Source organism: Cervus elaphus, chromosome 14 (assembly GCF_910594005.1).
Source record: "Cervus elaphus chromosome 14, mCerEla1.1, whole genome shotgun sequence".
Classification (NCBI taxonomy): Eukaryota; Metazoa; Chordata; class Mammalia; order Artiodactyla; family Cervidae; genus Cervus; species Cervus elaphus.
The window spans coordinates 73,525,647-73,552,655 of NC_057828.1; the positions used below are offsets into that span (position 1 = coordinate 73,525,647).

Sequence of the window (27,009 nt, forward strand, 5' to 3'; positions counted from 1 at the left end):
GCGCGCCCCATGACTCCTGTCACCACCCTGCCCAGCTGCTTTTCTCACCACTGCTCTGCTCTCTCCTCTTTTCCTTTTCTTGTCACTTTGATCTGCTGGAGGAAAGTTAACAAAAGAAGAAAGAGAGAAAAGTGTAAGAAGTAACCCAAGAAAAATTTCTTAAAACGAAGGGCATAAATTCTTGGGTTGAAAGGGCTTATTGAAAGCCTAGCACAATGGATGGAAACTGAACCACAGCAAATGGTACATCTTTATGCATATTTAGAACATGTAAAAAATGAATTTCTAGAGAGGAGAAAGAAAACAGGTTCAATATGAAAGATTAAGGGTCTGAATACTTTTGATGTCTCAACAGCAAGACAATGGGGAAATGTTCCCCAAATTCTGGGAGAAATTATTTCTAATCTAGAATTCTACACCCAGACAAGCTATTAACTGAGGATAAGTCAACATATTAGGTCTCGAAGGTTTTGCTCCCTTATAGCCCTTCTCAGAAAGCGATTAGAGGATGTCAACAAAAAGGAGTAAGCCAAAACAGCAGCAGACATGAGATGCAGAAATCAAAGGCTCAGACTCGAATAGGTGGAGTGACTTCCTGGGTGGACACATCCACACAGCAGGCAATGGAACAGTTCAGAAGCTCCAGGAGGACTTCCTTGAGGAAATGAAGTGGACAGAGGAACTAATGTGTTTTAGTATATTAAGAAGAGACTTTTTTAGCTGTGGGAGAGTTTGGAGTCAAATTAGTGACAAGCTAAGCAAATGAAAAGACGAAGTCTATTATTGGCAAACATTGCAGGAAAGGAAAAGTAAACAGTGTCATCACATGAAATGTAACCACAAGACTTAATCTGTGACTAGCATTCATCTCATTATAAACAGCTAATTGTCTAACCAAAATGATGGTATAATATTTTGGGAGTGTGGGACAATGGTAAAATGTATTGGGTTTGAGTATGAGATTGGAAGTAAGGGAAGGGGAAATGAGTGGAAGCTAAATTCTCTGAGGTCTGTGGATAACACCTAAATCTGAAGTATCTGGACATAGAGACCTGAGTATAATATTCAAATGCAGAGATCAGTAGCGAAGCAATCAGCTACTTGAAAGTGGGTGCTTCTGCAGAAGAGGAGATAGGGTGAAAAGGAAGAAGGCCAAGCAGACTAAAGATTTTATGAAATCTTAGCCACTTAACTCTTTAAACAGTGTGTACGTATAATATATACAAAAAGAATTACTAAACTTTCTAAAGAGAAATGAAAACTTTTAATGCCCTTCTTCCCAAATTCCATGCAGAGATTTCTAATTAAGGGTCAGAGAATACTGTCTTATTTTTCTCTGGGTGGGACACAGAGCTTTGGTGTGATAGAATGTTAACTCTTTTTTTTTTTTAACCTGCTCTTATCCAAATCTACATTTTGGGTTGGGGTTGGGAAAGGCCCTCTTACTTCTTTCCCATCTTGGGAGGACACAACTGATCCACTCGGAGAGTCACCCAGGGTGCTCTCCACACTGTGGAGTTCAGCCACAACAGTGACATCACAGTCTCCCTCTCGTCCTCCCCACATCTCATTCAAACACATGTTCAAGTCATAGCTCGATTCAAGTCTTCCCTTCCAGTTGGATTTTGAGTATTTAAGGGCATAATGCCTCATATATAGACATCAGTAAATAAAATACACACATTCAAACCATATAACTATTGAACCATAAAGAAGGCTGAGCACCGAAGAATTGATGCTTTTGAATTGTGGTGCTGGAGAAGACTCTTGAGAGTCCCTTGGACTGCAAGGAGATCAAACCAGTCAGTTCTAAAGGAAATCAGTCCTTATTCATTGGAAGGATTGATGCTGAAGCTCTCATACTTTGGCCACTCCTGATGTGAAGAGCCAACTCATTGGAAAAGACCCTGATACTGGGAAAGATTGAGGGCAAGAGGAAACAGGGGCGACAGAGGGTGAGACGGTTGGTTGGCATCGACTTAATGGATATGAGTTTGTGCAAACTCCAGGAGACAGTGAAGAACAAAGAAGCCTGGCATGCTTCAGTCCATGGGGTTGCAAAGAGTCAGACACGACTGAACAACAACAAACGCCACTTCACATAAAATTAGAGAAGGGACATTGAGAGAAGTATCCATTTTTAATAATAATGATATTTCATAATAGGAATAATAATTGAATAAGGTCCTCCTGCAGAGCCTTAATCTTCCATAATGCCTCAGAAGCAGGTAGTGGGCATCACTGCCTTAACTGACCAGCACATCAGTTTCTCAGACCTGCGCCTGGTTCTCAGATCATGGGCAAGAGAGCTATTCTGATTGTATTAATTTGTTGTAACTCTGTTTTTAAGCTCCAAGATTCAATTGACTTTTGGCAGCCATTCTGAGAAAGGCACCTGTACTCGGCATGAATGACCTCTGGTTCACGGTGGACCATGAACCGAGCTGAGGCAGGACTGCCCTGCAGGCTCGTTGAGTGAGAGTCAGACTCCCTGGGAACAAGACTGTCCTTGATCACACCCGGTGACATTACTGGATAGGAAGAGCTGTGACACCCCTCTTGTGTTTGAGGTTATTTATGAGCTTAGAAGAGCCGGCGTCTGCATTCTTCAGGTTGGACGACTTCTGCTTTTCATCTGGCTCCTTTTGTTCAGATGGGCACCACTCCTGGCACCTGTCCAGAGCTGGCAGCATGCTTTCCCATCCTCATTTACAATTCTTGTTGGATAGATTTATGTCTTCAGTTTTCTGGGCAGCTGTGTCCAATGCTGCCAGACAGATTTAACTGAAGATTTCCTTCCCTTCCCTCTACATCTCTGCCTTTCTTTTATTTTCCCTCCCTTAGTCTGTCAACCCGAGTAAGATTATTCAAAAGAAATGATTGGGGTGTGTCTGTACAATGTGTTATATTCATCAGCAGAGAGGAATGAACTGTTGATACACGCAACAGTGTGGATGGACCTGAGGGGCATTTTACTCAGTGAAAAAAGCCAGTCTCAAAAGCTCACATACTGTCTGATCCTGTTTCTATGATGTTCTTGAAATGATGTAATTATCAAAAGGGAGAAGAGATTAGTGGTTGCTGGGGGAGTGAGTATAAAGGGGTAGCAAAAGGGAGATGGCTGTGGTGATGGAAGAGTTCTGTATTTTGAACGTGGAACTCAGTACACAGGAATGTACACATATGATAAAATGATGCAGAACTATAGCTATACTTTATAACAATGTAAATCATTCAGTTTTTCTATTACCCTCCAGTTGTATAAGCTGTAACCAGCGAGGAAATTAGGTGAAGGGTACACACAGATCTCACTATACTGTCTTTACAGCTTTCTGTGAATTTATATTTATTTTTAAGGTAACACTTCTTTTCTTAATAAAACAAATTATTGATACATGCAACAACATGGATCAATCTCAGACTAATTATGCTGAATGAAATAAGCCAGGCAAAAAAGGAGACAGAAGAAAATACAGACATCAAAACTAAATTAAAAATTAGACAACATCAAAACTAAAACCTTTAATGCTGTGAACCATACCATCAAGAAAGTGAAGAGACAACCCACGTGATATAAGAAAGTATTTGCAAATCATATCTGATAAAGGATTTATATCTAGAATAGATTAATAACTTATAACTCAGTAATAATAAGACAAGTCCGGTTGAAAAATGGGCACAGGATTTGAGTGGACATTCTCTGAAGAAGACCTGCCAATGGTCATTAAGCACATGAAAAGACGTTTAACATCATCAGTCATGTGAGAAATGCAAACCAAAGCTTCAGAGAGAGAGCAGTTTAGGCCCACCAGGATGGCAATAATCAAAAAGACAGGTGATAACAAGTGTTGATAAGGATATGGAGATATGTGGAACCCACAAACACCACTAGTGGAAATGTAAAATGGTGCAGCTGTTTTGGAAAATAGTTTGGCAGTGGTTCAAACTGTTAAACGTAATTACCATATGACACAGTAATTTTACTCCAAAATAATTGAGAACATGTTTATACAAAAGCTTGCACACAAGTGTTCATAGCAGCATTATTTATCAGTAGAAAGGCCCCAATGCCTATGAACTGATGAATGGATAAATGAAATATGGAATATCCATCCCATAGAACATTAGTCAACAATAAAAAGAAATGAAGGACTGATATGTGCTGCAACATGGATGAACCTTGAAGACATTTTTTCTAAAAGAAGATAGTTACAGGAGGCCACATATATTATTTAATTTGTATGAGATGTCCGGAATAGGCAAATCTGTAGGGACAGAAAGTAGATTTTCAGTTGCCTAGGGCTAGGGGATTAGGGAGGAAATGAGGAGTGACTAGTAATGGGAACAGTTTTTCCTTTGGCGAAGCATGAAAATATTCTAAACTAAACTTAGATGGTGGTAATGATTGCATGGCTCTAGCGATGTACTGAAAGCCGTTGAGCTGTACACTTTAAGTGGAGGTGTTGGATGGTGTTTAAAGAGAGCATATACAATGCAATTCCATTTATATAAAATATTTGAAAATGCAAGCTAGTCTACAGAAAGCGCCAGCAGTTTCTTGGGGATAGAAGGGCTGGGGGATTATAAGTGGACATGACCAAATTTTTAGGGGTGATGAATATGTTACTGTCTTGATTGTGCTAATTGTTTCATGGGTGTATATGTGTCAGAACTCACCAAGTTGTATACTTCAACATGTACAGTTTATTGTATTTCAGTCACTCCTTTTTTTAAATAAGCCATAGCAAAAACATATGTAATTCACTAATGTGACAAACACATTTGTTGGGCACTAGTGTAGCACTAGCTCCCAGGGTTTAATGGCAAGAAAAGCTGAGTCCAGCCTGCAGGACTACCCTATAAAGGCACAGGCAAGCAAGAATACGATTGCAAAATGGTATGTACAACACGAGCTCTACAGAAATACAGAACCTCTGACTTGGGATTTTTCGGCTTTACAATGGTGCAAAATCAATATGCCTTCAGAAACTGTACTTCCAACTTTGAATTTTGATCTTTTCCTGGGCTAGTGATGTACAGAGTGATTCTCTCGTGATGCTAGGCAAGTGGTAGGGAGCTGCAGCTCCTAGTCGGCCATGCGATCATAAAGGGAAACAACCATCTTGTTTTTCACTTTCAGTACAATATTTAATAAGCTACATAGGATATTTCACACTTTATTATAAAATAGACTTTGTGTTACATTGCCCAACTGTAAGCTAATGTGTGTGTTCTGAGCATGTCTAAGGTAATTAGGCTGAGCTATGATGGTCGGTAGGTTACATGTATAAGTGCATTTTTAACTTAAGATATTTCCAACTTATGATGGGTTTATCTGGATGTAATTGTATGATAAGTTGAGTTTGATTTGTATGCTTGGGGAGTTCATTGTCACCCTCATGGGGATAGACGGAGGGAAGGAGTGTTGGGGAGGCTTCCTGGAAGAGGTAGCACTTGAGCTTAGCATCCAAAGGCAGATACAGGTTACACGTAGAATGTGGGGTTTTCTGATGACATAATGGTCCTCCTCCGTGACACTTAGGTAGGGGGAGCAGCAGTAGCACGTAGAAAGTGCTTGTTACATCTCAGAGGGGACCTGACTTTATTCTGTTCATATCAAAGCCATGCTTTTCCCCCAGGAGCCCCATCAGTGTGCAGTGGAGTATTGGGTTAACACGCACCTCAGCAATAAAACAAAGATCTAACATCCTTCAGTGCTCTCAGCAGGCTTCCTATTATCTAATTGTTTGTGATTCCGTTTTTCAAGTCTGTCTTTTTGCTGTGTTGTTTGCTGTGTGAGAGCCAGGACTGAGTGACGCATTCCCCCATCTTGTCTCCGGCAGGTAGTGTAGTTGACAGACAGCACAGTTTTTAAAAAGATGATTTACTGATAGGTTTGGATTTGGGTTACCCTGGAGAAGGAAATGACAACTCACTCCAGTATTCTTGCCTGGAAAATCCCATGGATGGAGGAGTCTGGTAGGCTATAGTCCATGGAGTCACAAAGAGTCAGACACTACTGAGCAACTTCAGTCCTTGGATTTGGGCTGATACAGAGCATATAAGAACACATTCAACTGGTGGCTTCAGGCATGGCTCAAGCTTCTTGTGATAAGAAGTATATGTGAAGCAGTTCAACTGTCCTGTCGCCCGCCCACACTGCTGTCTGTATCCTGGTTCTGGCTCCAGTCATGCCAACTCCCTTCACCCTCTCTCTGCCTCCCACAGGTCTCTCCTAGTGGCCTGATATTTGGAGACGCTTTCTCTGGGTCCAACCCCAGAGCCTCCTGGGCTGAGCTTCTCCTGAGAAGGTCAGGACCGTCTGCTCTGGAACAGGCCACTCTGGCCACTGGCCCGCTTTGGGCAAGTTTGGCTTTCTTGGGTCCTATTCAGGGACCACTCATGTGTGTTTTTTTCTCTCCCTCTTGCCGCTAGCCCTCCTCTATGCCACCATCTTTGGGAACGTGACGACCATTTTCCAACAGATGTACGCCAACACCAACAGGTACCATGAGATGCTCAACAGTGTCCGGGACTTCCTGAAGCTCTACCAGGTCCCCAAGGGGCTGAGTGAGCGGGTCATGGATTACATCGTGTCCACCTGGTCCATGTCCAGAGGCATCGACACGGAGAAGGTAAGGAGGCGATGGGCTCAGGTAAACCACTCATTCCTCAGCTTTCCCAGGGATACCTGAGCCTCACCTCGGACGGATGCTTCTCACAGCTGGCTGTGCACCTGAACTCACCTGGGTGTAGTTTCAGAATCCCAGGTCCCACCTCCAGAAACTTTGATTGCTTGCCCATCAACCTTTCTGAAGGACCAGCAATTAAGAGAGATTACTTTACAAACTGGTGAGGCAGATTGTATCAGTATCTCCTGAAGAGGAAATGGACTAGCAGTCTGTCTAGGGCAGGACTTCCTTTATCAGCTGATAATGCTGGTAGGAATCGGGGCCCCCCAGGCTGAGATGACCAGTATTACTGATTTTCCTTTCACCTCAGGCCCCAATATGACACATCTCTGCTGCTAGTCCACTGTCTGTTCAAAGTTTCTGACTCAGATTTTTGATACATTGTTCATTGCGTGAATTTTGATTTTCAGACTATTGCACTACACTGTGGTTTGTTTTGGGGCTTCCCTGGTGGCTCAGACGGTTAAGAATCTACCTGTAATGGAGGTGACCCAGGTTTGATCCCTGGGTTGGGAAGATTCCCTAGAGAAGGGCACGGCAACCCACTCCAGTATTCTTTTCTCAGAAATCCCATGGACAGAGGAGCCTGGCGGACTACAGTCCGTGGGCTGGCAGAGCTGAACGTGCCTGAGAGACTCACCCATGATTTGTTGTGATGACTGAGTGTTTAACATCTCATTGAATTTTTTGTCCAAGGCTATTGCTTTACTCTCGTCTTGGCCCTGATGGGACTCCCAGGATGTGGCCATTAAAAACGGGTTTCCAGTCATCATCCTAGACCTTTGGAATCAAAATTTTGTGAGGAGGAATGAGGTGGGATGGAGACTGGAAATCTGCATTTTGAACAAGGGTCCTGTTCATTAGACAAGTCTGAGAGATACCGACCAAAGGCTTTTACTTAATAAGCAGTTGATTTGACCAGAGCATCCCTTAGGCTCTTTTCTGATATTCCTGTGAAATGGAAATGGCAATAGATCCCTACCATTCTCCAAAAGTTGCATTATTCTAGATGCATTCCAATAAACTGAAGAAAATTTGATGCTACTGGAAAGAACAAAGATATTTGAGAATGATCATTTGTGAATGATCTCCTTTGTAATATTTTCTTTGAGCAAAGCTGTAATCCTAGGTTAGTTTTTCTCTGCTTCTTAAGTCTTTGGAATGGCTTTTCGCTCTTTAATCACCATTTCCTAAGTACTCAGGGAATTCTGATTCCTTCCTTTGTTAGAGTGAGGCAAACAGAATGATATTATTGTTGAAAAATACCTTATGACACCTTCAAAGCCAAATTCAGTGTCTTGGGAGTCTGCTGTTCACACTCCTGGTCTTTCCCCATTAGAAGGGTCCCTTGAGAGTTGAGTTTAAATGGAAGAGAGTTTAAATGGAAAAATTTAACTAAATTTAACTGATCCCAACCTCAAAGGGAGGATACTTTGATTTTGTTGAATATCTGCTGTAATAATGGTAATAACCATACCATATACCAGCTACCACATCTTAAAGTTGTATTAAGAGCAGATACTTAACTGCACTTCTGGCCCTGCATTCCTGTTTCACAACTACCCTGGAGAGGGAACTGTTCTTAGGTATTAGGACCCAGCAGCCCAGTTAACTTTGTTAATTGCCCCCGGTCACAGAGTTGAGAATGGCAAAGTCTGGATTTGAACCCAGTTTTGTCTGACTTCAAGGCTTGTGCTTTTTCCTGCTACTGCTTTTAAAAAAACAACAACTGTAAAACAGACTGGAGGGAAGGATGAGTCCAAATGGAGGTGCCCTCCTCTCTCAGATGGGCAGGCATTGGTTGGGAGGGACTTCATCTCTGGTCCCTCACCACTGGTCCCACTGCTCCTGTTTTTCTATTCTGCTGTCTCAACCCAGCCCCTGGAGGTTCTGTGGGTGCCTGGCAGCTGATGGAGCAGAAAGGAACTTGGATCGCTCACCCCTGGGCCTCCTTTTCCCAGGGGCCAGGATGCCTTTGTAAATCTGGTTGTCTGGAAAGAAGCCCTCTCCTGCCCTCACTGCAAGGCTGGGCTGGGCTGCTGCCCCTGGGAGACAACACTCATCATTTCTGCTCCTCCCTTCCCCTGCCTGCTGTCTCCCTGGAGGGCCCTGGGATTTTCCCTAGGCCCTGATCCAAAAGGAAGAGGAAGTACTGTGGCAGCTGAGGGCAGAGCCCAGCCCCACCCGGGGTGGCTGCTCTTCCTTGGCAGGCAACTGCTGGGGAGAGAGCTAGTCCCAAGGCCCTGTCTCCCCGCCGATGCCTCCATTCCAGACTGGGATGGTCAGTGATGACCGGGGCGTCTAGGGGGTGTGTGTGCAGTGGAAGGGTGGGAATGCTGGGCAAGTCTGACTTTAACAGTAATTAGCTGACGACCTTGAATCTTAGGCCATCGTGGGTCCCTCTGAGTTTCAGTTTCCTTGTCTGTGACGCATGGAAACTAGATGACTTTTAAGGCTAAGGCCAACTTCTAAGACCCTTTGGACTCTGACGTCCAGAACTTCAAAAGCATCCCTCAGGCTGACCTGCTGTGATGCTGTGATGGTTACCATCAGAAATGAGAGCCCTTGTGCATTGAGCCCAGTCACAGGCGGGCATTAAACCAAGTCTTTGACACTGCAAAGCATGGAATCTTCCAAAGAATTCTAGACACAAGTTAGAACAAGAAGACTTGGGGAAAGTAGAGGTTTAGGTTCACATGACTCCAACAAGTGGAAGCCAGGAGTCCAGATCTGCTTCATCCTAAAGCCTGTTCCCGCATCCGTGCTTTATCCATCCTGCCCCCACCACCCCTTTTCCCCCAGGGAGGAGGCTCCATCAACCTCCATGATGGCATCACCTCGGGGCTTCTGAGGCCTCAGAGACCAGCAAGAATTTTCTCTGCTCAAACCAAGCAGAAGGGCAGGTAACCCAGGAAGACAGCAGGGTCTCAAGCTGATACCCTCCCTCAGAGAGGCGTTCAGGAGCCCCTGCCGGTGTAGACCCAGCGCAAGGACGATGGGGTTGCTGGTGGCTGCGAGAGTCCGTCGTTTCTCCGCTCCAGTCCCCTCTCCTCCTCACACGTGCTTTCCCGTGGTTCTGGGGACAGTGCCCACAAATAAAACAGTCTCCATGCCTCTGCCGGCAAAGCTCAGCCTGAGGGAAGGGAAGTGATTTACAGGTGAACTCACCTGGAGATCAAATCTTAGTTTCAGACCTCTGGACACAGTTTCGACATGACAGGCAAATGTTCCCACTCCCTGGTGTTCTGCTTTGAGAGAGAGGATCCAAATTAAGTCTGCCTTTTCCCAGGAGTCTTGTTTAATGAGTCTGAAGGAGGGGAATTACTTAACGAGCACTCTGCCTAAGCACTGGCCATCTGATTTTCCCCTGCCTGGGTCAGTCCTCCAGCCCCACTCCCAGAGAGCATGCCCACTTCCTTGGCATCCTGCCGCCACCGAGCAACACAGAGGGCACCTGCGTTTATGGAGTGGCCTGCTGGGCCCATAAGGTGTTGCAAGGTGTGGATATCAGATGCACTAGTAGATACAAGTTCATTTAATCCTCATAGTGAAAGTGAAAGTTGCTCAGTCATGTCCGATTCTTTGCAACCCCATGGACTATACAATCCATGGAATTCTCCAGGCCAGCATGCTGGAGTGGGTGGCCTTTCCCTTCTTCAGGGAGTCTTCCCAACCCAGGGATCGAACCCAGGTCTACTGCATTGCAGGTGGATTCTTTGCCAACCAACTGAGCTATGAAGGAAGCCCTTAATCCTCATAAGGCAATGTTGCAAGTGAAAGTGTTAGTCATTCAGTCGTATCCGACTCTTTGAGACCCCGTGGACTATAGCCCACCAGACTCCTCTGTCCATGGAATTCTCCAGGCAAGAATACTGAAATGGGTTGCCATTCTGTTTTCCAGGGGATCCTCCTGACCCAGGAATCAAACCCAGGTCTCCTGCATTGCAGACAGATTCTTTCTAACTGAGCCACCAGGGAAGCCCAATGTTAGCAGTGTGTGTGTGGTTGTTTTTGTTTTTTTTTTTCTTGTTTTTTAACAGCAGAAACAACACAGGGAGCCCAGCCTAGCTCCTCTGTGATGGTCTAGAGATGTGGGATCGGGGGAGGGGAGGGAGACTCAGTAGGGAGGAGAATGTACATGCAATCAGGCTGATTTGCATTGTTGGACAGCAGAAACTGGCTTCCCAGGGGGTGCTGGTGGTAAAGAACCGGCCTGCCAATGCAGGAGACATAAGAGGTGTGGGTTTGATCCCTGGGTAGGGAAAATCCCCTGGAGGAGGGTATGGCAACCCACTCCAGTATTCTGGCCTGGAGAATCCCATGGACAGAGGAGCCTGGCGGGCTACAGTCCATGGGGTCACAAGGAGTCAGACACGACTGAAGAGCCTTAACACACACACACATGCAGCAGAAACTAACTCAACATTGTAAAGCAATTTTCCTCCAGTTAAAAAATAAAAAAGAGGGATAAAAATAAACTGAAGCATAGAGCAGTGAAGGTGCTTGGAGAGGAAGGAACTGAGATTCCACCTGGTGGGACCCCCCTTTCCAGTGCAGAGCTTAGGGCCATGCAGAGCGGGTGGAGGCAGCAGAGTGGGTGGAGGCAGCAGAGCCGTCCCGGACAAGTTGAAATTTAGGTTGGGTTTGAAAGAGGCTGAGGAACTTCCAGATATAGAGGTGAGCTCCTGCTGCACAGGCAGATGGTTTGTGCTGAGGTGGAGAAGCAAGGGTAGGGAGGTAACCAGCACCACCAGGTCTTCACTGAGCACATTTGATTTTATGCCCCAAGTTTTGTTCACAGGGAGAAAGGTTATTTTAGGAACACTCCTGCTCTCTCTGGAAAAGTCCACTTGGAGGTATACTCTTGTGTTACTTCATGCTTGCTACGTAAGGGGGCCATGAATGGTTTCTTGCAAAAATTTAGTCCAGAGAAATATTTCTCCCTGTAGGAAAGACTGAGAAATTTTTATTTCTTTGGGAGGTGAGACCCACATGGCCTCTTACAATTCCCAGTTTGCCTTGAGTTCCTAGAGAGCCAAAGTGCAAGCCCGTTTGTTTTGGGCAGGTGTATCATATAGGAAGTGCTTTGTATCTAAACTGGGCTCTGGAGTGAGACTACCTACTCAGAGAGTCCAGCTCTGCCATTTCCCCGTTGTGCAACTTCAGGCAAGTTACTGATCATCCCCATGCCTTGGTTTCCTCATCTGTAAAATGGTACCGTAATAGCACTTACACCAGAGAGTTTATGTGAGCATTCAATTAGCTGGTGCACATAAGACTTGAAAACGTAAAATCGCACCTCTCCTGACTTTCCCTCTGCTTTCCTTCTGCATCGTTCTCCTCAGCACTTACTGCTGAATTTTACTCATTTTGCTTTTTATTTGTCCCCTCCCCCTAGTAAGTCACACAAAGGCAGGGCATTCTGTTCTGCCTACATCCTCAGAGCCTGGAATGATCCCTGGCATACTCTAAGGTGTTCAGTAGCCAAGTATGAAATGAATGAATGACTCCAAAGTGGTTAGCAATGCCTGGCACGTAGGAAGTGCTCAGTAAATATCACTTCATATCTCTCTTCAAATCAATCCACCTTCAGTCCATCAGCAGACCATGTCAGCTGTATCTTCAAAATATGTTCGGGATTTGATTACTTCTCCCTGGCTCCCCTGGAAACATCCCAGTCCCAGTCCCCCGCCCCCCCCGCCCCGCTCGTGGAGGCCTGCAGGAGTGGGCTAACCCAACTCCTGGGCTCCTCTCCTGCCATCCGACAGTCAGGGCCCGCTAACCCCACCCTGGAGCTGCAACGATCCTCTTAAAACATAGAGGATCCCTGTCCCTCCTCTGCTCAGAGTCTCCCAATGTGTCCCCATCCCACTCAGAATCAAAATCAATGACAAAACCCACTGAAAAAATAAATAAATTAATTAAAAAAAAAAAAAGAATCAAAATCAAGGTCTTTTCAAAATGTAAGTCTCCACATCCTCTCAAGCTTGTCATCCTCCTGAACCCCCCCCTCCCACCCCCAACTTTCCCCTCGTCCACATGGGCTGTTGCTCAGGTCCTCTCACAGCCTTTGTGACTGCTGGAACGTTCTTTCATAGGGCTCCCTCTGACATGTCATGCAGATGTCACCGTATCTGTCACCTCCTAAGGGAGGCCTTCCTGGATTTTCTTGTCAAAAGGGTCTCACATACTCCCAGCCCCTTGACTCTCGAGTCCCTGACCTGAGCATTTAGCACAGATTTGGGGGCCCCTGTCTCTCTCCCACGGGGACCGTGGCTGTCTTGTCCGCTGGTACCTTGAAGGGTGTGGTCTAGTCCAGTGGGTGTCGCTTCGGCCCCTGGGGAGCTGAGAGGGCAGCGAGCTGGAGGCCGCAGCAAGGATCCTGACACCTTTCCTCCCTGTGCCCGGCCAGGTCCTGCAGATCTGCCCCAAGGACATGAGAGCGGACATCTGCGTGCACCTGAACCGCAAGGTGTTCAAGGAGCACCCGGCCTTCCGGCTGGCCAGCGACGGCTGCTTGCGGGCGCTGGCCATGGAGTTCCAGACGGTGCACTGCGCCCCCGGGGACCTCATCTACCACGCGGGGGAGAGCGTCGACAGCCTGTGCTTCGTGGTCTCGGGCTCCCTGGAGGTGATCCAGGATGACGAGGTGGTGGCCATTCTAGGTAGGTACCGCCTTTGCTGGGTGGAGGCCTCCTGGTGGTGCCTGGCTTGGCTTCGCTGCCGCCTTCAACCAGAGATGGCTTCACAGGGCTGGCCCAGTGGTCAGCATCCAGGCATCTATCCAACAAACACATGTCTGAGTGCCTGTCTTGTGTCAGGCGATGTTTGACGCACTCGGGATCCTTCAGTGACAAAAATGGATTTTTTCGTCCTCTAGGAGCTCTGCTGGGGGAGGTGAACAATAAGCAGACGTTTGAATATAGTGGCAGGGACACCTGCCCAGGATTCAAGTATTGGGGGGTGGCTTCCTGGAAGAAATGACACCTAAGTTGAAACCTAAAAATTGAGCACGAGTTAGCACAGAAAAGAGAAGGGACGCAGGAGTATTCTCAGCAGAGGGGGAGGCATGTGTGAAATCACTGCAGAGGGAGAGAGCAAGCACAATTCATCTGTACAACTGTCAGCACTCAGGACGGCTTGGAACACACACAGCAAGGAGGGGCGTGGTGAGAGGTGAGGTCAGGAAGGGAGCTGAGCCCTAGGCAGACTGTGTCAGGCTCTGGAAGCCAGATTAAGGACTGGGATGTTATACTGAGGAGCTGTGAAGGGCTTCAAGCGAGGGAGAGGCGTGATCAGATCTGCACTTTAGAAAGATGACTGTAGTTGCCGAGTTAATTGAAGAGGGAAGGCGGGGGGTAGAGAGATGAGACTGGAGACTTTTTATCTAGGGGCAAACTGGTGGTGGTCTGGACTGTTTCTTGTGCTGGGTAGATGCAGAGGAGCAAATGGGGCTGACATGTTTAAGACACAGAATCAACAGCACCTGATGATGGGTTGGCTGTGGGCAGAAGGAAGTCAATGAATGAGGACCGCAGGATCTGTTGGGGAGCTGGTGTGCCATGCACTGTGATAGGGAGTTGGGGGGGGTGGAGCAGGAACATGCGGGAACGTGTGGGTATTTGGTACTTGAGCATCCATGGCCTTGGAAAGATTCATCCGGTTGCCGTTGGCAGCTGCAGAACACCTCTTTAGTGGGGGCATGTTTATCTCACCGAGGGGGCAAGCCATCATAATAATACCCATCGTTTATGGTCATCTCTTCTGCACCAGGCATCTCACATACAGATTCTCAGTTCATCTTTACAATAACCCTATAAAGTGATCTTATTATCACCATTGTGTAGGTGAGACAGTGAAAGCTCAGAGAGGTTAGGGAAGTTTCCTAGGACCTCAGGGTTGATGAGGTCCATGGAGTCAGCGTCTTGGAGTGCCTCAGACTCTAGAACCTCGGCTCTGATCCGTTGAGCAACGCTGCAGTCCTAATGATAACATGTGTAGTTTGCTGGCTCATTCAGTTTGCCAGACACTGCTACACATTGTGAACTTCTTTTTTTTTTTTTTTTCTTTAATATTTGGAGGTACTTTCTTAGGAAACTGAGACAGGGAGAGATTGTTGCACTGAATTAGAATTAAGATTCAAACTAAGTATCCAGACATAGATAGTACTTTTTGTAAAGCCTGAACTTTGTTTCTGCTTGGTTTGGGAGTATATGATATGCAGCCTCTTTTCTCCCCTGGCTCTGAGCCAACTTGCCCTGAAAGTGATACATTTCACTCAGGGAGAATCCCAGGGTCGGGGGAGCCTGGTGGGCTGCCGTCTATGGGGTCTCACAGAGTCAGACACCACTGAAGCGACACAGCAGCAGCAGCAGGGTAACCCAAAGATGCTCAGTATTCCTTCAGCACACGCTGGCAGATGGTGGGAGGGAGACTGAGACAGAGATTCAGCAGCAGATGGAGGCTGAAACTTCGTTCAAGTAAGTTTTGGATTGCTAGCACCCACTGAACTCCGCAGAGTTGCTCTGTCCCTTACCTTCCTCATCCACAGAGATGTCAGATTTGATTGTGCATAACGGACAGCACACACAAAGGGTTAAACCATCGCTTTAGTATCGCTGCAGGGAAGACATTTATCTCTACCTGTAATACTAATCAGTGTCCCCAGTAAAGAGGACTTTCCTTCGGTGATAACTCTGTGGACGTTTGCCTGGCTAAGAAGGGTAACTAGTCACTAGTGGGCTCTCTCTTGAATTTGAATTTGAGTTGATCATTTGGTGTAGGGTGTCTTTCACCCATTTCCCTCCCTGATAACTTCCCATATGCCTTTCCAAGGAGTGTAGCCTCAGACCAGTACAGTCTCCTTATATACTCCTACTCAGGGATTCCTTATAAACCCCCACCTGCACCCAGAGCTAAACCGCTGCACTATTAGGGGTTGGATTTGGCCACCCTAGGCATGGAGGTAGGAAGAGCTGCAAAGGGTGAGGGAGGCAAATGATTGCTTCCCAGCTCCGTCTCATTTCCCCTCAGCCGGGGCCTCTTGTGGGGAAGCAACCAGAGCTTGGGCTTCCCAGATGGCACGGGGGTAAAGAATCTACCTGCCAATGCAGGAGACATGAGAGATGTGGATTCAATCCCCGGGTTGGGAAGATCCCCTGGAGTGGGAAATGGCAACCCGCCCCAGTATTCTTGCCTGAAGCATCCCATGGACAGAGGAGCCTGGTAGGCTACAGTCCATGAGGCTGCAAAAAGTCGGACACAGCTGAGCATACACACACAACCAGATCTTGGTTCATTGTGGACTTCCTTGGTCAACTGACTGCTTCTCCAAGGCCAGCCCTCTGCCTTGGGCCCTCCTGGGCATCCTGCCAGCTCCAGCCAGCAGTATGGATAGGACCTCTGAAATGGCTCAGCAGCTTCAGATTCAACATGGTTGTTGCCCTCAGGCTATCCAGATTGGAAAAAGCAGGTATTTTCAGGAGCTAGACTGAGTCCAAAGAGTAGGTCCTAGCTTGACCTCCTAAAGAATCTTTGACATTTCAAGAAGCTCTTATTCTATAAAAGGATGGCACAAGTCCTTTGTGTGAACTCAACCTCTGGGCCGAGAGATACGAGAGACCAAGCAGTTTTCTCCTTGGAAACTTCAGAGTTTTGTTGTTGTTGTTGTTTTTCTCAAATTAGAATATCTTAAGCTCTATGGATGGAAATCAGTTTATTCTTGTGAAGAGGGTTTGGCATCCAGTAGATATTAGAACTAGAGCTTTATGGTCCTTTGATGCCTTTCACTTTAGTCCACCTGAAATTTACTGAGTCAGCTGTCATAGAGGTGGGGATGAAGCAGTGGAACAGATGTGAGTCCAGCCTTCAAGGAGCTGCTGCTTGTGGTGGAGATGGATATTATTAAAAAGACACCAGTCATACGGCTTGATAACAGTTACCATAGAGAGAATACAGGTGCTTCTTGGAGGTTATGGGACATGTAACTATTGAGAAAGTATTGTGTAACCAGTGCGCCAATGAGAATAGCCAAGGAATCCTTAGTTACCATAAAGCAGGAGGCTTTCAGAAAAAACCCAGAACTCATCCATCTCATTCCTTTGGTCTCTGGCCTCTTGTTATCAGTTCTTTCATTTACACTCTGCTAATTTGCTTCCTCCTTCCAGTTCTGATATTCCACCCCCATTCTCTGTTTAATTTTAGCACAGACTCCAAGAACAAGGAAAAGGGTCAGGATTCAACTGAATGTGTTTAGTATGTGTTAAAAATAAAACCCTCTCTAATAGAAGTTTTCTAGAAGAGTGTTTTTCAAGCTTTCTTGATTGCAACTCAATGTATATTGTATTGTGAACTGATATACCCATGTGCACATGCACAATTATACATAAACCCAGTGCTTAATCCTGCTATGTGAAATGCAACCTTGTATTTTCTACTAGATTCTATTCTCTTTCTTTTAGGAAGAAATTGACGGTCATGACCCACTCAATTGCTGTCTTGACCTGCTTTCAGCCTGCAGTTTAAAAACATGGTCCTACAGACATAGACCGCATCTCTCTTGGATTGAAAACCATGCTGTTCCCCAAGGACAGAGAATATACTAGATGATCTCTTGTGTTCTCCTTTCCCTGTGAGGTTCTCTGCCTGATTTTTGAGATGATATCCTCCTAATCTCCTTTTGGAATTCTCTTAGAAATCACTTCATGGCTTCTCCAATTTAGTTTCTTGGCTCTTTGAAATAAATTCAAGTCTTTAGCCTGTGTGTTTTATTCATTAGATTTTTAAAGTAATCTTCTTTTAAGTTTTTCTTAGATACCAGAGTAAAAAGTACTCATGTCGTCCCTACCCAAGTGGCACTCTTAGCAGCTGCAAGTAAGTTGTCATCTCAGTTCTGTGTTACTTGACCAACATAAGTGAGTGATGTGCTTTCATCAAGGGCTAAGCTTGAGTGTGATCCATCTCTCTGTTTCCATCTTATATGTGAAATATTTAAATGTTTCTGTTTCACTGTGATTTAGCATCTCTGTAGTAACTTTTATGGGGTTTGCATTTTAGTACTTAATTTATATCTTAGTCATGGATCATCTCATGTCTTCCCTTTTTGTTGTGTTTTGGTTCCTTGTATTGGGCAAGACACACATCTGGTTGCCAGGCTACACTGAGTAGTGGAAAGAGCCCTGGACGTGGAACTGGAGATTTCCCTGTAGCCCTGGTCCTTCACTAACTCCCTGCAGGAGCTGCCACCAAGTGGCTGAGTCTCCAGGCCTCCTGTGGTCTGCTGAGTCCATCACTTTGCATCAACTGCGTGTTTACCCCTCTGTCACCTGTCAGCTGAGTCCTTTGGTTTTAGATGTCTGGCATGGCCCGGCACATGGAAGGCACTGGGGACCATTTGCTGAACTGAACTGAATTGGCAGGCAGGACTATGAAGGGCCCTATGGTTCAGAATAAGGATCTGGACTTTATCTTGGAGGGATAAGGGGCCCATAGAGCATTTTAAACATGGGAGAGATGTGAAGATTTGGTTTCCACAAGTACAGAGACATGGAGGCCAGTCAGGAGGCTCAGGTGAGAAATCACGAGGACCTGAGTAAGGTGATGGAAAGGAGATGGGGAAGAAGTGCCAGAAAAAACAGGATGGGGAGGACCTCTAGGAGGTGGGAGGTGAGGAGAGAGAACAGTTTCCAGCAGCAACTGGACAAGCAATAGAGTTAGAGGGGCCGAGGGAGGAAAGATGATGCGTTCATTCTGTTGCATCCAGTGTCTTTTTGGAATGGATCTAGATGTGGCTCTCAACTAGAGCAGGCACTTCTGACTTGTGGACGGGCCAGAGTCTGCCTAAGGAAGGGAGCAGCCAGGGGGAGGTTGACGGGCAGGCCCTGGCACAAGTAGTCTGGGTAAACCTTCTCCTTGCAGTTCTGTCATTATTGAACTAGGATTGACATTGACATTCTCCTTAAATGTATGCATAAAGTTGTAATTGCTTGTTCACAGGTGAAATCTTTTTTTTTTCCTTTTTCTTAATAAAATACTCCCTTCTCACAGTTCCCAATTTGGAAAGTACTTTCATCTTTGCTTAGAGGGTTAGTTTCTTTGGGTCCGTTAACCTGGATGAACATTAATGTAATATGTATTTATTTAGCAGCTATCACAGCCTAATTTGGTGTTTGTCTCTTTGGGATGGGTAGGGGGTGGGTAGAAAAAAGTCCTTATTGTGGATGAATGTTCTATCCCCTTTGGGAAGAAAAACGCATGATTAGTAACAAGTGACACAGTACTTCTTTCTCTAGACTTCCTTGTGTGAACAGGCAAATGTTTGTGGAAGAGATAGAAACTGACCTGGGCTTAGAAGGATCCTCAAGAGTCTCTAGGGTCATTAGAGGTAGGAACCCTGTGGGATATTCAGGGACCAGTGTGAGTAGACAGAGAAGACATCCCGTGCGGGGCAGTGGTTCTCTGCTTTAGTGAACGGACGTCTCAGTTGGAAAGCTTGATCATAATGCAGATCCCCGGGCCCTCCCTGCAGATTCTGATTCTGCAGCTCCAGGGTGGAGCCTTGGCATCTGTACTGTTAACAAGCACCCCCTCCCCACCCCACTTCCGTGGAGTGGTGGACGGAGGACTGTACTTGAGAAACTGCTGTAGGCAGTCACTACTTGATATTCTTTCTTTGTGGAATGGGCTGAAGAAATGAACATGGGGAAGATGGTAAGGCAGAGAAGCACCAGAGAGGGGATTTTACATTGCAGTAGCCAAAACCACCTGAAATTGCCTATTTTCAACTGTTTCTGACCTGCCAAAATGATGGTATAAGCTTACTCATGATCTGTGTACAAGGACATGAAGGCTGAGCCTAGGGTGGTGGCCTTGTGAAGGTGGAGCCGGGATTTGGACATGTGAGGTAGGGTATCACAGATGGAGAGAACCGTGTGAGAGGCCGAGGAACGGAGAGTGTAGGGTGATCTGTAACCGGGAGGCCAGCACTTGCCCTGGTCCTGAGAGGCAGCAGAGGGACGTGGGCTGGAGAGGCGGGTGTGGGCTAGCCTGCTGGTGGTTCTAAATGTGAGTCTGAGGGACTAGGCAGTGGGAAACCGCCAAGGGATGGGTAGAGTGCAATACCATTAAAGCTGTGATTTGCAAAAATTAATGAATTTGACATAGAGACAAGGAGGTTATTCAGTGACTTACGTACAGCTTATAGTATGGATGAAAGGTGTTAAGGTGTGGGCAGGAAAAACTGAGACAGGATTTGGGCTGCCGAATAAAACATGGACATCCAGTTAAATTTGAATTTCATATAAACAAAGAATAATTTTTAGCTTAAATATTTCCTAAATATTGAGTGGGCCATATATATATATTTGCTAAAAATGTATCCATTTATCTGAAATTCAGATTTAACTGGGTATCCTGTATTTGCTGAATTTGGCATGCAAGGGGCAGGTGGCTGAGACCTTCTGGGAGGAGAGTCTGAAGGACTGTAAATGAGAGGATGTGGGGAGGTGAGAGAGGTGACTGATGTCCAGGTGGGTGGGGAGATGCAGGCACCAGCAACAGACGTAGGCAATCAGGAGGAAGCGGTGGTGAGAGGGAAAGTGACGAGCTTGGTTTTGACTTGTTGCATTTAAAGGGCAGTTGGGTATCCAAGTGGAGTGTTGCACAGCTGTTCAGGAAGGCGCCTCTGGAACTGGGAAAAGAATCCAGGGCTCAAGACAGATTTAGGATTCAGAGGAAGGAATAGGAAGTCAAGGGGGAAATAGGTGAAGAGGGAATATATGGATGCTTATCTGAATGACCAAGTATTTCAAAGCGTTTTAAAAGAAATGAGACTGTAGTCATTCAAAATGCTCACAGGGAATTTTAAATGATATTAGAAGCTCCTATGATAAGTAAAGTAATAAAATACACTTTTTAAATGTAATGTGACCTCAGCTATGTGGGAAGAAACATTCATAGATAAAAGTCCACCAACAGCTTCATCAGCATGTTATAGTTGATGACTTTGGTTTTGAGGTGGCAGGGGATTTCATTTTCTTTTTTATATTTGTCTTTCAAACCTTCTTTAAAAGAATGTATGCTACTTTCAAAATCAGGAAAATTTTTTTAAAAATTTTAAGTAAATCTTGAGAAAGCTTTGCTCCAAGTTTCACATATCCTTTCGGTTATTAGGATGCAATCTGAAAAAAACATTTTATTTTTCTTTTTTTTTTCATTCATACTGAACCGTTTCACAATCTCTACTTTTATTGCCTAATTAGATTTTATTTCCATCTGGACAGCTTACTTTTTATTGGTGCGTGACGATATGATTTGTTTTTTGTTTTTCCTTCTGAACCTGGATGAAAAGAAAACTCAGTTCTGGGAGGGAATGTCAGATAAGGGTACAGAATATGGTGAAATGGTGCTCGGTATCCTCAAAAAAATTAGCAAAATCAATCCTAGAAGATCCCTTATTTGCCCTCTTGCTAGTTAATAAATAGACTGCTGGGGAAAGGGAGGAATAGATTCAAGGGCAAAGAAGGGTCCAGATGGGATGAGGAAAGCAGGGACAGGTGTGTCTACCCCACTCTCTCCTGCTCTCACTTACACCTATCCTCTAAATAAAGTAGTAGTAGACTTTACTGCTACTGCTAAGTCACTTCAGTCGTGTCTGACTCTGTGCGACCCCATCCCTGGGATTCTCCAGGCAAGGACACTGGAGTGGGTTGCCATTTCCTTCTCCAGTGCATAAAAGTGAAAAGTGAAAGTGAAGTCGCTCAGTCCTGTCCAACTCTTCGAGACCCCATGGACTGCAGCCTACCAGGCTCCTCCATCCACGGGATTTTCCAGGCAAGAGTACTGGAGTGGGGTGCCATTGCCTTCTCCTTATTTTTCAAAAGAAATCTTGACAGCATTTCTTTTGTTATCTCCTGATCCAATCAGGAAAAAATAGCATTAATCTTAGTAGGTCCTCCTAACCCCTCCTTCAAACAGTTCTTGGAAAATGACTAGACAATGAAGGTAGACAGGCTTATCTAACAAAAGTTGAAAAAGCAGCAATAACTTTGTGTAAATCCTAGTTATGTTAGAGGCAGAGAAGCTAAATCCTTTAGAGACGTTTCCCAAGATCCTTCTGAGGGGTTGAGGGGAGCCCCCCACTTCCTGCACCATCGTCTCTGGAATGTTCCTCCACGTCCCCCGGGAACTTGCTGAGTGGCTGCGTGACCACTGCTGTTGTGAACCATATAATAATACCTCTTGATCGTGCTCAGCACAGAGGGAGGAAGCTTTGTTTAAGTGTCTCTCTAAACACTTCAGCCAACATTAATATGCATATAGCTGTTCCATCAGCCGAATCAATTACATTAAATCCGCACTCCTAGCCAGGAGCCGTAGCGTGAACAGAACTTCAGAAATGCAGAACCATTTGTATCCGGTAATGCATGCATTGAGTGAGGATGGGGAGGACGACCAGGTTCTTGCTTCTAATGCTGTTTTTGCTTAAGCAGTTTAGAAGATTGGTTTGTAGTCCCTGTAGTCCCAGTGAAGACGCTGATAGTTAGGAGAGTTAATAGAGCTTCCTAAAGGAAATTCTCGTAACTGTAGAGCCCAGACAGAGAGGACTGGTTAAAAAAAATTATGGTAAATCAAGGGCAGTTATTATGATGATGATATGAGAAGTTTGTTGGAATGCAAAATGTTTCAAATATCATGTTAACTGGGCGGGGGAGGGGCAGAAAAACAGAATATATACGTATGTATGCAGTAACCTTAACTTACATAAAAATGAATGTGAGTGGAAGAAAGATGGAACATGTACCAAAATGTCGACTGAAGCTTTCTGCATGCTTGTCTATTGGCTAAAAGCATAGTGAAAGTGAAGTCGCTCAGTCGTGTCTGACTCTTTGCGACCCCATGGACTGGCCAAAAGCACAGAGCCCATATTTTCTATTTTTCAATATATTTCAGTTATTTTCTACAATGCATACATATTGTATAAACAAAAGGAGGAAAATCAAGTCAATTTTGAATTGTTATCTATAGCAATCTTAGAAAATCATCACCTGTTTTCAGTGGAAGATTTGTGATCTGTTGACTTAGTGGAGAGACATTCGGCTAATTTAATTTTATCTAATTGCAGTTGTGAAGAGCAGAAGGAGAACAGTCGTGATGTTTCCCAGCCATTGGTTTAATGTGACCGTTTATGTGTGGTGCCCCCTTCAGAGAGCGATGCCAATGTTGTTTGCGAGAACTAAGTAGAGTCTCCACCAGGAAGGCTGGTGACCCATATTTGGATGAGATTTTAATTCCTTTAAGGAGAGCAGTTGTATCATAGGGTAATTTCTAACATCCATCATTTTTATTTCTTCTTTTTAGATCTGTCCATAAATTTTCAGCTCAGCATTAAGCTGGATCAGAGTGAATTATGGGTGTGTTTCTGAGCAGGTCAGCAAATTCCTTCTAGAGTCAGGCTGACAGTGTAGCCACCTGAGGACACTTGGACCGGGGACCAGTCCTGTCCTCAAAGTCATCCATCCCAGGGCATTTCAGATCAGTCTTTCAGATCCTGGCCCACTGTATATCATTCCACTCAGATGTGTTTTTTCATATATTGATTTGTTCATTCCATAAACAGGCCAGCTTTAGTGCTTAAGTCTCACCAGGAAAACAGACAAGTGAATATGCAGTTTCACTTCTGTTATTTAGTAGAATGCCAAGAGTTATAATAGGACAAAGAACAGGATGCTGTGGGAGCTTATAAGACAGGCATCTAGTTCAGCCCAGGCAGGAGAAATCAAGGAAGGCTTCCTGATAGAGGTGGCATCTGAACTGAGACTTCCATGATAAACTGAATTCCACTAGGTGCAGCGGAGAAGTGGGTAGGGGACCAGGAGAGGAGATTTAAAAGAGAGTGTTCCCTGGCAGAAGGGCAGCATCCACAAAGACTTTAAAGGAAAAGAGCAACAGAATCACATCTGTGTTTAGAAAGATCATCCTGACTGCTATGAAAAGAAAGGAAAGCAGGCAAGGAGACTGCTGAGGAGGATGCTGAGAGATAAGAGAGGCCTGAACTGACTTCACAGGATGGAGGAAAGTAAACAGATCCAAGAGATACATGATAGATAAAAATGATCAGAGCTTGGTCATTTATTGAATATGGAGACAAGCAAGAGGGTGGAGTCTGGAATGACTTGGACCACTTTCACAGGGAGGGGGACACTGGAGGATGCGCAGGTTTTTCTGGGGGCAGGACCGGTTCCAGTTTTGAGTCTGTGGGTTTGAGCTAATTTCAAGTGTCCGATGGGAGATGCTGGACTCAGAAGAGACATCAAAACTTGAGGTATAAACTTGGGGATCACTGTGATCCTGATGGCAACTGAAGCCAGAGGAGAGGCTGAGAAAACTTGGAGAGAGAGGGGAAGATAAGAAGCAACAAGGTCTCAAGCAGAGCCCCAAAGAACACCATTTAATGTGGGTCACAGGTAGGAGTCTGAAATGGACCACCTGCAGAGGGTGAGCGACCAGGGGAGTGGGATGTCGCCGAAGCCAAGGAGGGGCAGAAAAGGGCATTTTCAAGTGCTTCAGAACCATATTTCCGTTGTCTAGCAGATGCCGTGGATGATAAAGACGCACCAATATTCTATGGCCCGCTGAGGAACAAGGCTGCCAGTTAAACCGTAACAGATCATTGATTGTAAAATGTGTTCTGATTTCAGAGATAAAGCATGCCAAACAACTTAAATATATCTTAGAATCAAAGAGCTTTAATATGTTGAGGACTGAAAAATATCTTTTAGGCTGTTATCAGGAGAAGTTATTGACTACTGTGAGTAGTGTTGAGTGTAAGGTCAGAAGCAAGATTAGAGGAGCTTGAGAAATGAAGAGAGGTGGGTGTTTGTTCAGGGGTGGTTCATAATTTGTATCCATCTCTCCTGGAGTTCTGAACCAAGAGAGAGACAATAAGTAAGATGGGTACCAGCCAAAATATCACCTTTCACTTTTGTAATAAAGCTGGTGTTGGAGAATATGCATTATATTTGCATCCAAGAAGGTTTCCCAATATGAAGCCCAGGATTAGACCCACCCTTGTGTTGCTGACCAGCACAAGCCTACACTTGTGAGGCTCTGTCCTGTAGCTCTGTTCTGGTGGTGGAAGGGACCACCAGAGACGAGAGAGAATAAACTTCCAGCAGGCAGATCCCGAGGACAGAGAAGGGGCTGGCCGGCACACGTGCAGGGTTTCCTCCCAAACTCATCAATCAGATGAGGGCACGACAGAGGCCAGGAGTGTGGTGCCCCTGGAGCTGCCTTCCAGGCAGGAACCATCAGGAATAGGGACAAATCATTCCCCTTCAACAGTGAGAACCTGGAGACAGTGTAGATAACACCACCAAGAAACTGAGTCATTACAGAAAGCAGAGCAGAGCCCAAATCAACTCTCTTCATTCCCAACCATCCAGTTTCTCCCCCTGCGGTTTGAGGGGATTACCCATCTCTTTCATGTGTCTAAATTCTCTTGCCTCACTGTCGAAAGCCGGCTCCTTTCTCTTCTCCGTAAAATCTCAGCAGTTCTGCCTGGATGTGTTGTTGTTCCGTCACTCATTCATGTCCAGCTCTTTGTGACCCCATGGACTGCAGCATGCCAGGCTTCCCTGTCCTTCATTGTCTCCTGGAGTTTGCTCAAACTCATGTCTGTTGAGTTGGTGAAGCCATCCAACCATCTCATCCTCTGTCACCCCCTTCTCCTCCTGCCCTCAATCTTTCCCAGCATCAGGGTCTTTTCCAATGAGTTGGCTCTTCCCAAAGTATTGAAGTTTCAGCTTCAGCATCAGTCCTTCCAGTGAATACTCTGGGTTGATTTCCTAGAGCAGCCTCTCACATATCTTGGTTTTACATTTTTGTTTGTTTCAACTTCATCATTTCACACATGTAAGTTTTGTCTCCTTACATTGTAAGCCCCTTGAACATTAGAGATAATGTCCTGTCATTTTGTTTTATCTCCCTTAATTCCTGGAACACTGCCTGATCTGTGATAGGTTGGGCCAAATTGTTGAACTGGATTGAACTGTGTGCAAAAGGGTAGTGAGAACTAACCCCACCTTTGGGAACTCCCAATCTAGTAACTGCCTGGGAGGGTCAGAGACAGTTCACACTGCACCTGGTATATGATGTTATGGATTCTCACGTGGTTTTCATTAACCAGATATATGGCTGAACTACACCAGTGTCCCATCTCTAGTAGGGAGATGGTTTGCAGAGAACAGTTGTTCTCCTTTGTACCAACCTCCAAAGAAAACAAGTATTTCTTGAACATCTCTCAGCTCTCCTACAAAATCTAACAGGAGACCAACCTTTCTAGAAGGAGACATCCCTGTGAGAATTGGGATGAACCGCATGCCTGTCCCTGGAGCCTTGACCTACCGAGCCTTTCCATTCCCTGATTTATTTTCTGGCAAGAGAAATCCAATAAAACATACAGGCTAAGCACCCAACACCACAGCACAATCTGATAGAATCTGATGCTTAAAGCTAAGGCTATATTCCTAGCAACAGATCTTCATGGCCTGGTCGGGAAGGCAAATGGATGAGCTTTCCACCATGTCTGTCTGTCTTTGATGTACATTCTTATGTCTCTAAACTGCAGGAGATAAAGCAGAGATCACAGACTGCCAGCAGCTTTTTTTTTTTTTCTCCCCCAGTGAGAACAAGGGCTTTGTGGTTTCACTACAGATAGGAGGCAAGATTTACAAGGTGGCAGAACCCTGCTTACCTTCACTCCTCCATGGTCTCAGACAATGCAAGGGAAATGGCCATAAATGCATGAGGTAGAGTTCAGTATTCCAAAATTAGCTTGGAAGCCTGGATCTTAGTAGCTCTGGGGTGAAGTACATAGTGGATGCCTGAAGCAGGGTCCCTGGCTGGCTGCTGGCCTGATGCACTGGGACTCCTCAGCAGATCCTGTCCCCACGTCCACAGTCAGGGCTGGTGGGAGGTCAATGGGTACCACCAAGGTGTTGAGCTCAAGTAGCTGGGGCTTTTGCTCCAAACATGCTGTCAGAGCCTCCACCATCGTGTTACTGTCCGATCCTTCAGACATAAGGAAGTCCATGCTTTTTCCTGGAACAGGTGAAGGAAATAGGCGTGTATATACCTACTGCCATAGAGTCAAACATATTCCAGCCCCACTGGATAGTAGACTCCTGAATTGGCTAGGAGGTAGGTTTGGTTGATCCAGCAAAAACCCTGAAATAGAAGATTAGATAAGACAGAAGCTTGTTTTTGACTCGTGTAGCCAGCAGTCCAGGTATAGGGGCCTGAAATGGCAACTTCATGGTGT

At 45.4% G+C, this 27,009-nt stretch overlaps 1 protein-coding gene across 2 annotated transcripts in view; it reads left to right on the forward strand.

Annotated features, from left to right (window-relative positions):
* Window positions 1–27,009, forward strand: part of KCNH1 (potassium voltage-gated channel subfamily H member 1) — a 406,833-nt gene that overhangs the window by 276,628 nt on the left and 103,196 nt on the right. For both annotated transcript variants that reach the window (XM_043924426.1, XM_043924427.1), the window contains exons 8-9: window positions 6,436–6,635; window positions 13,105–13,357. In XM_043924426.1, coding sequence (XP_043780361.1) covers window positions 6,436–6,635; window positions 13,105–13,357 — 453 coding nt within the window. The remainder of the gene's footprint in view (window positions 1–6,435; window positions 6,636–13,104; window positions 13,358–27,009) is intronic.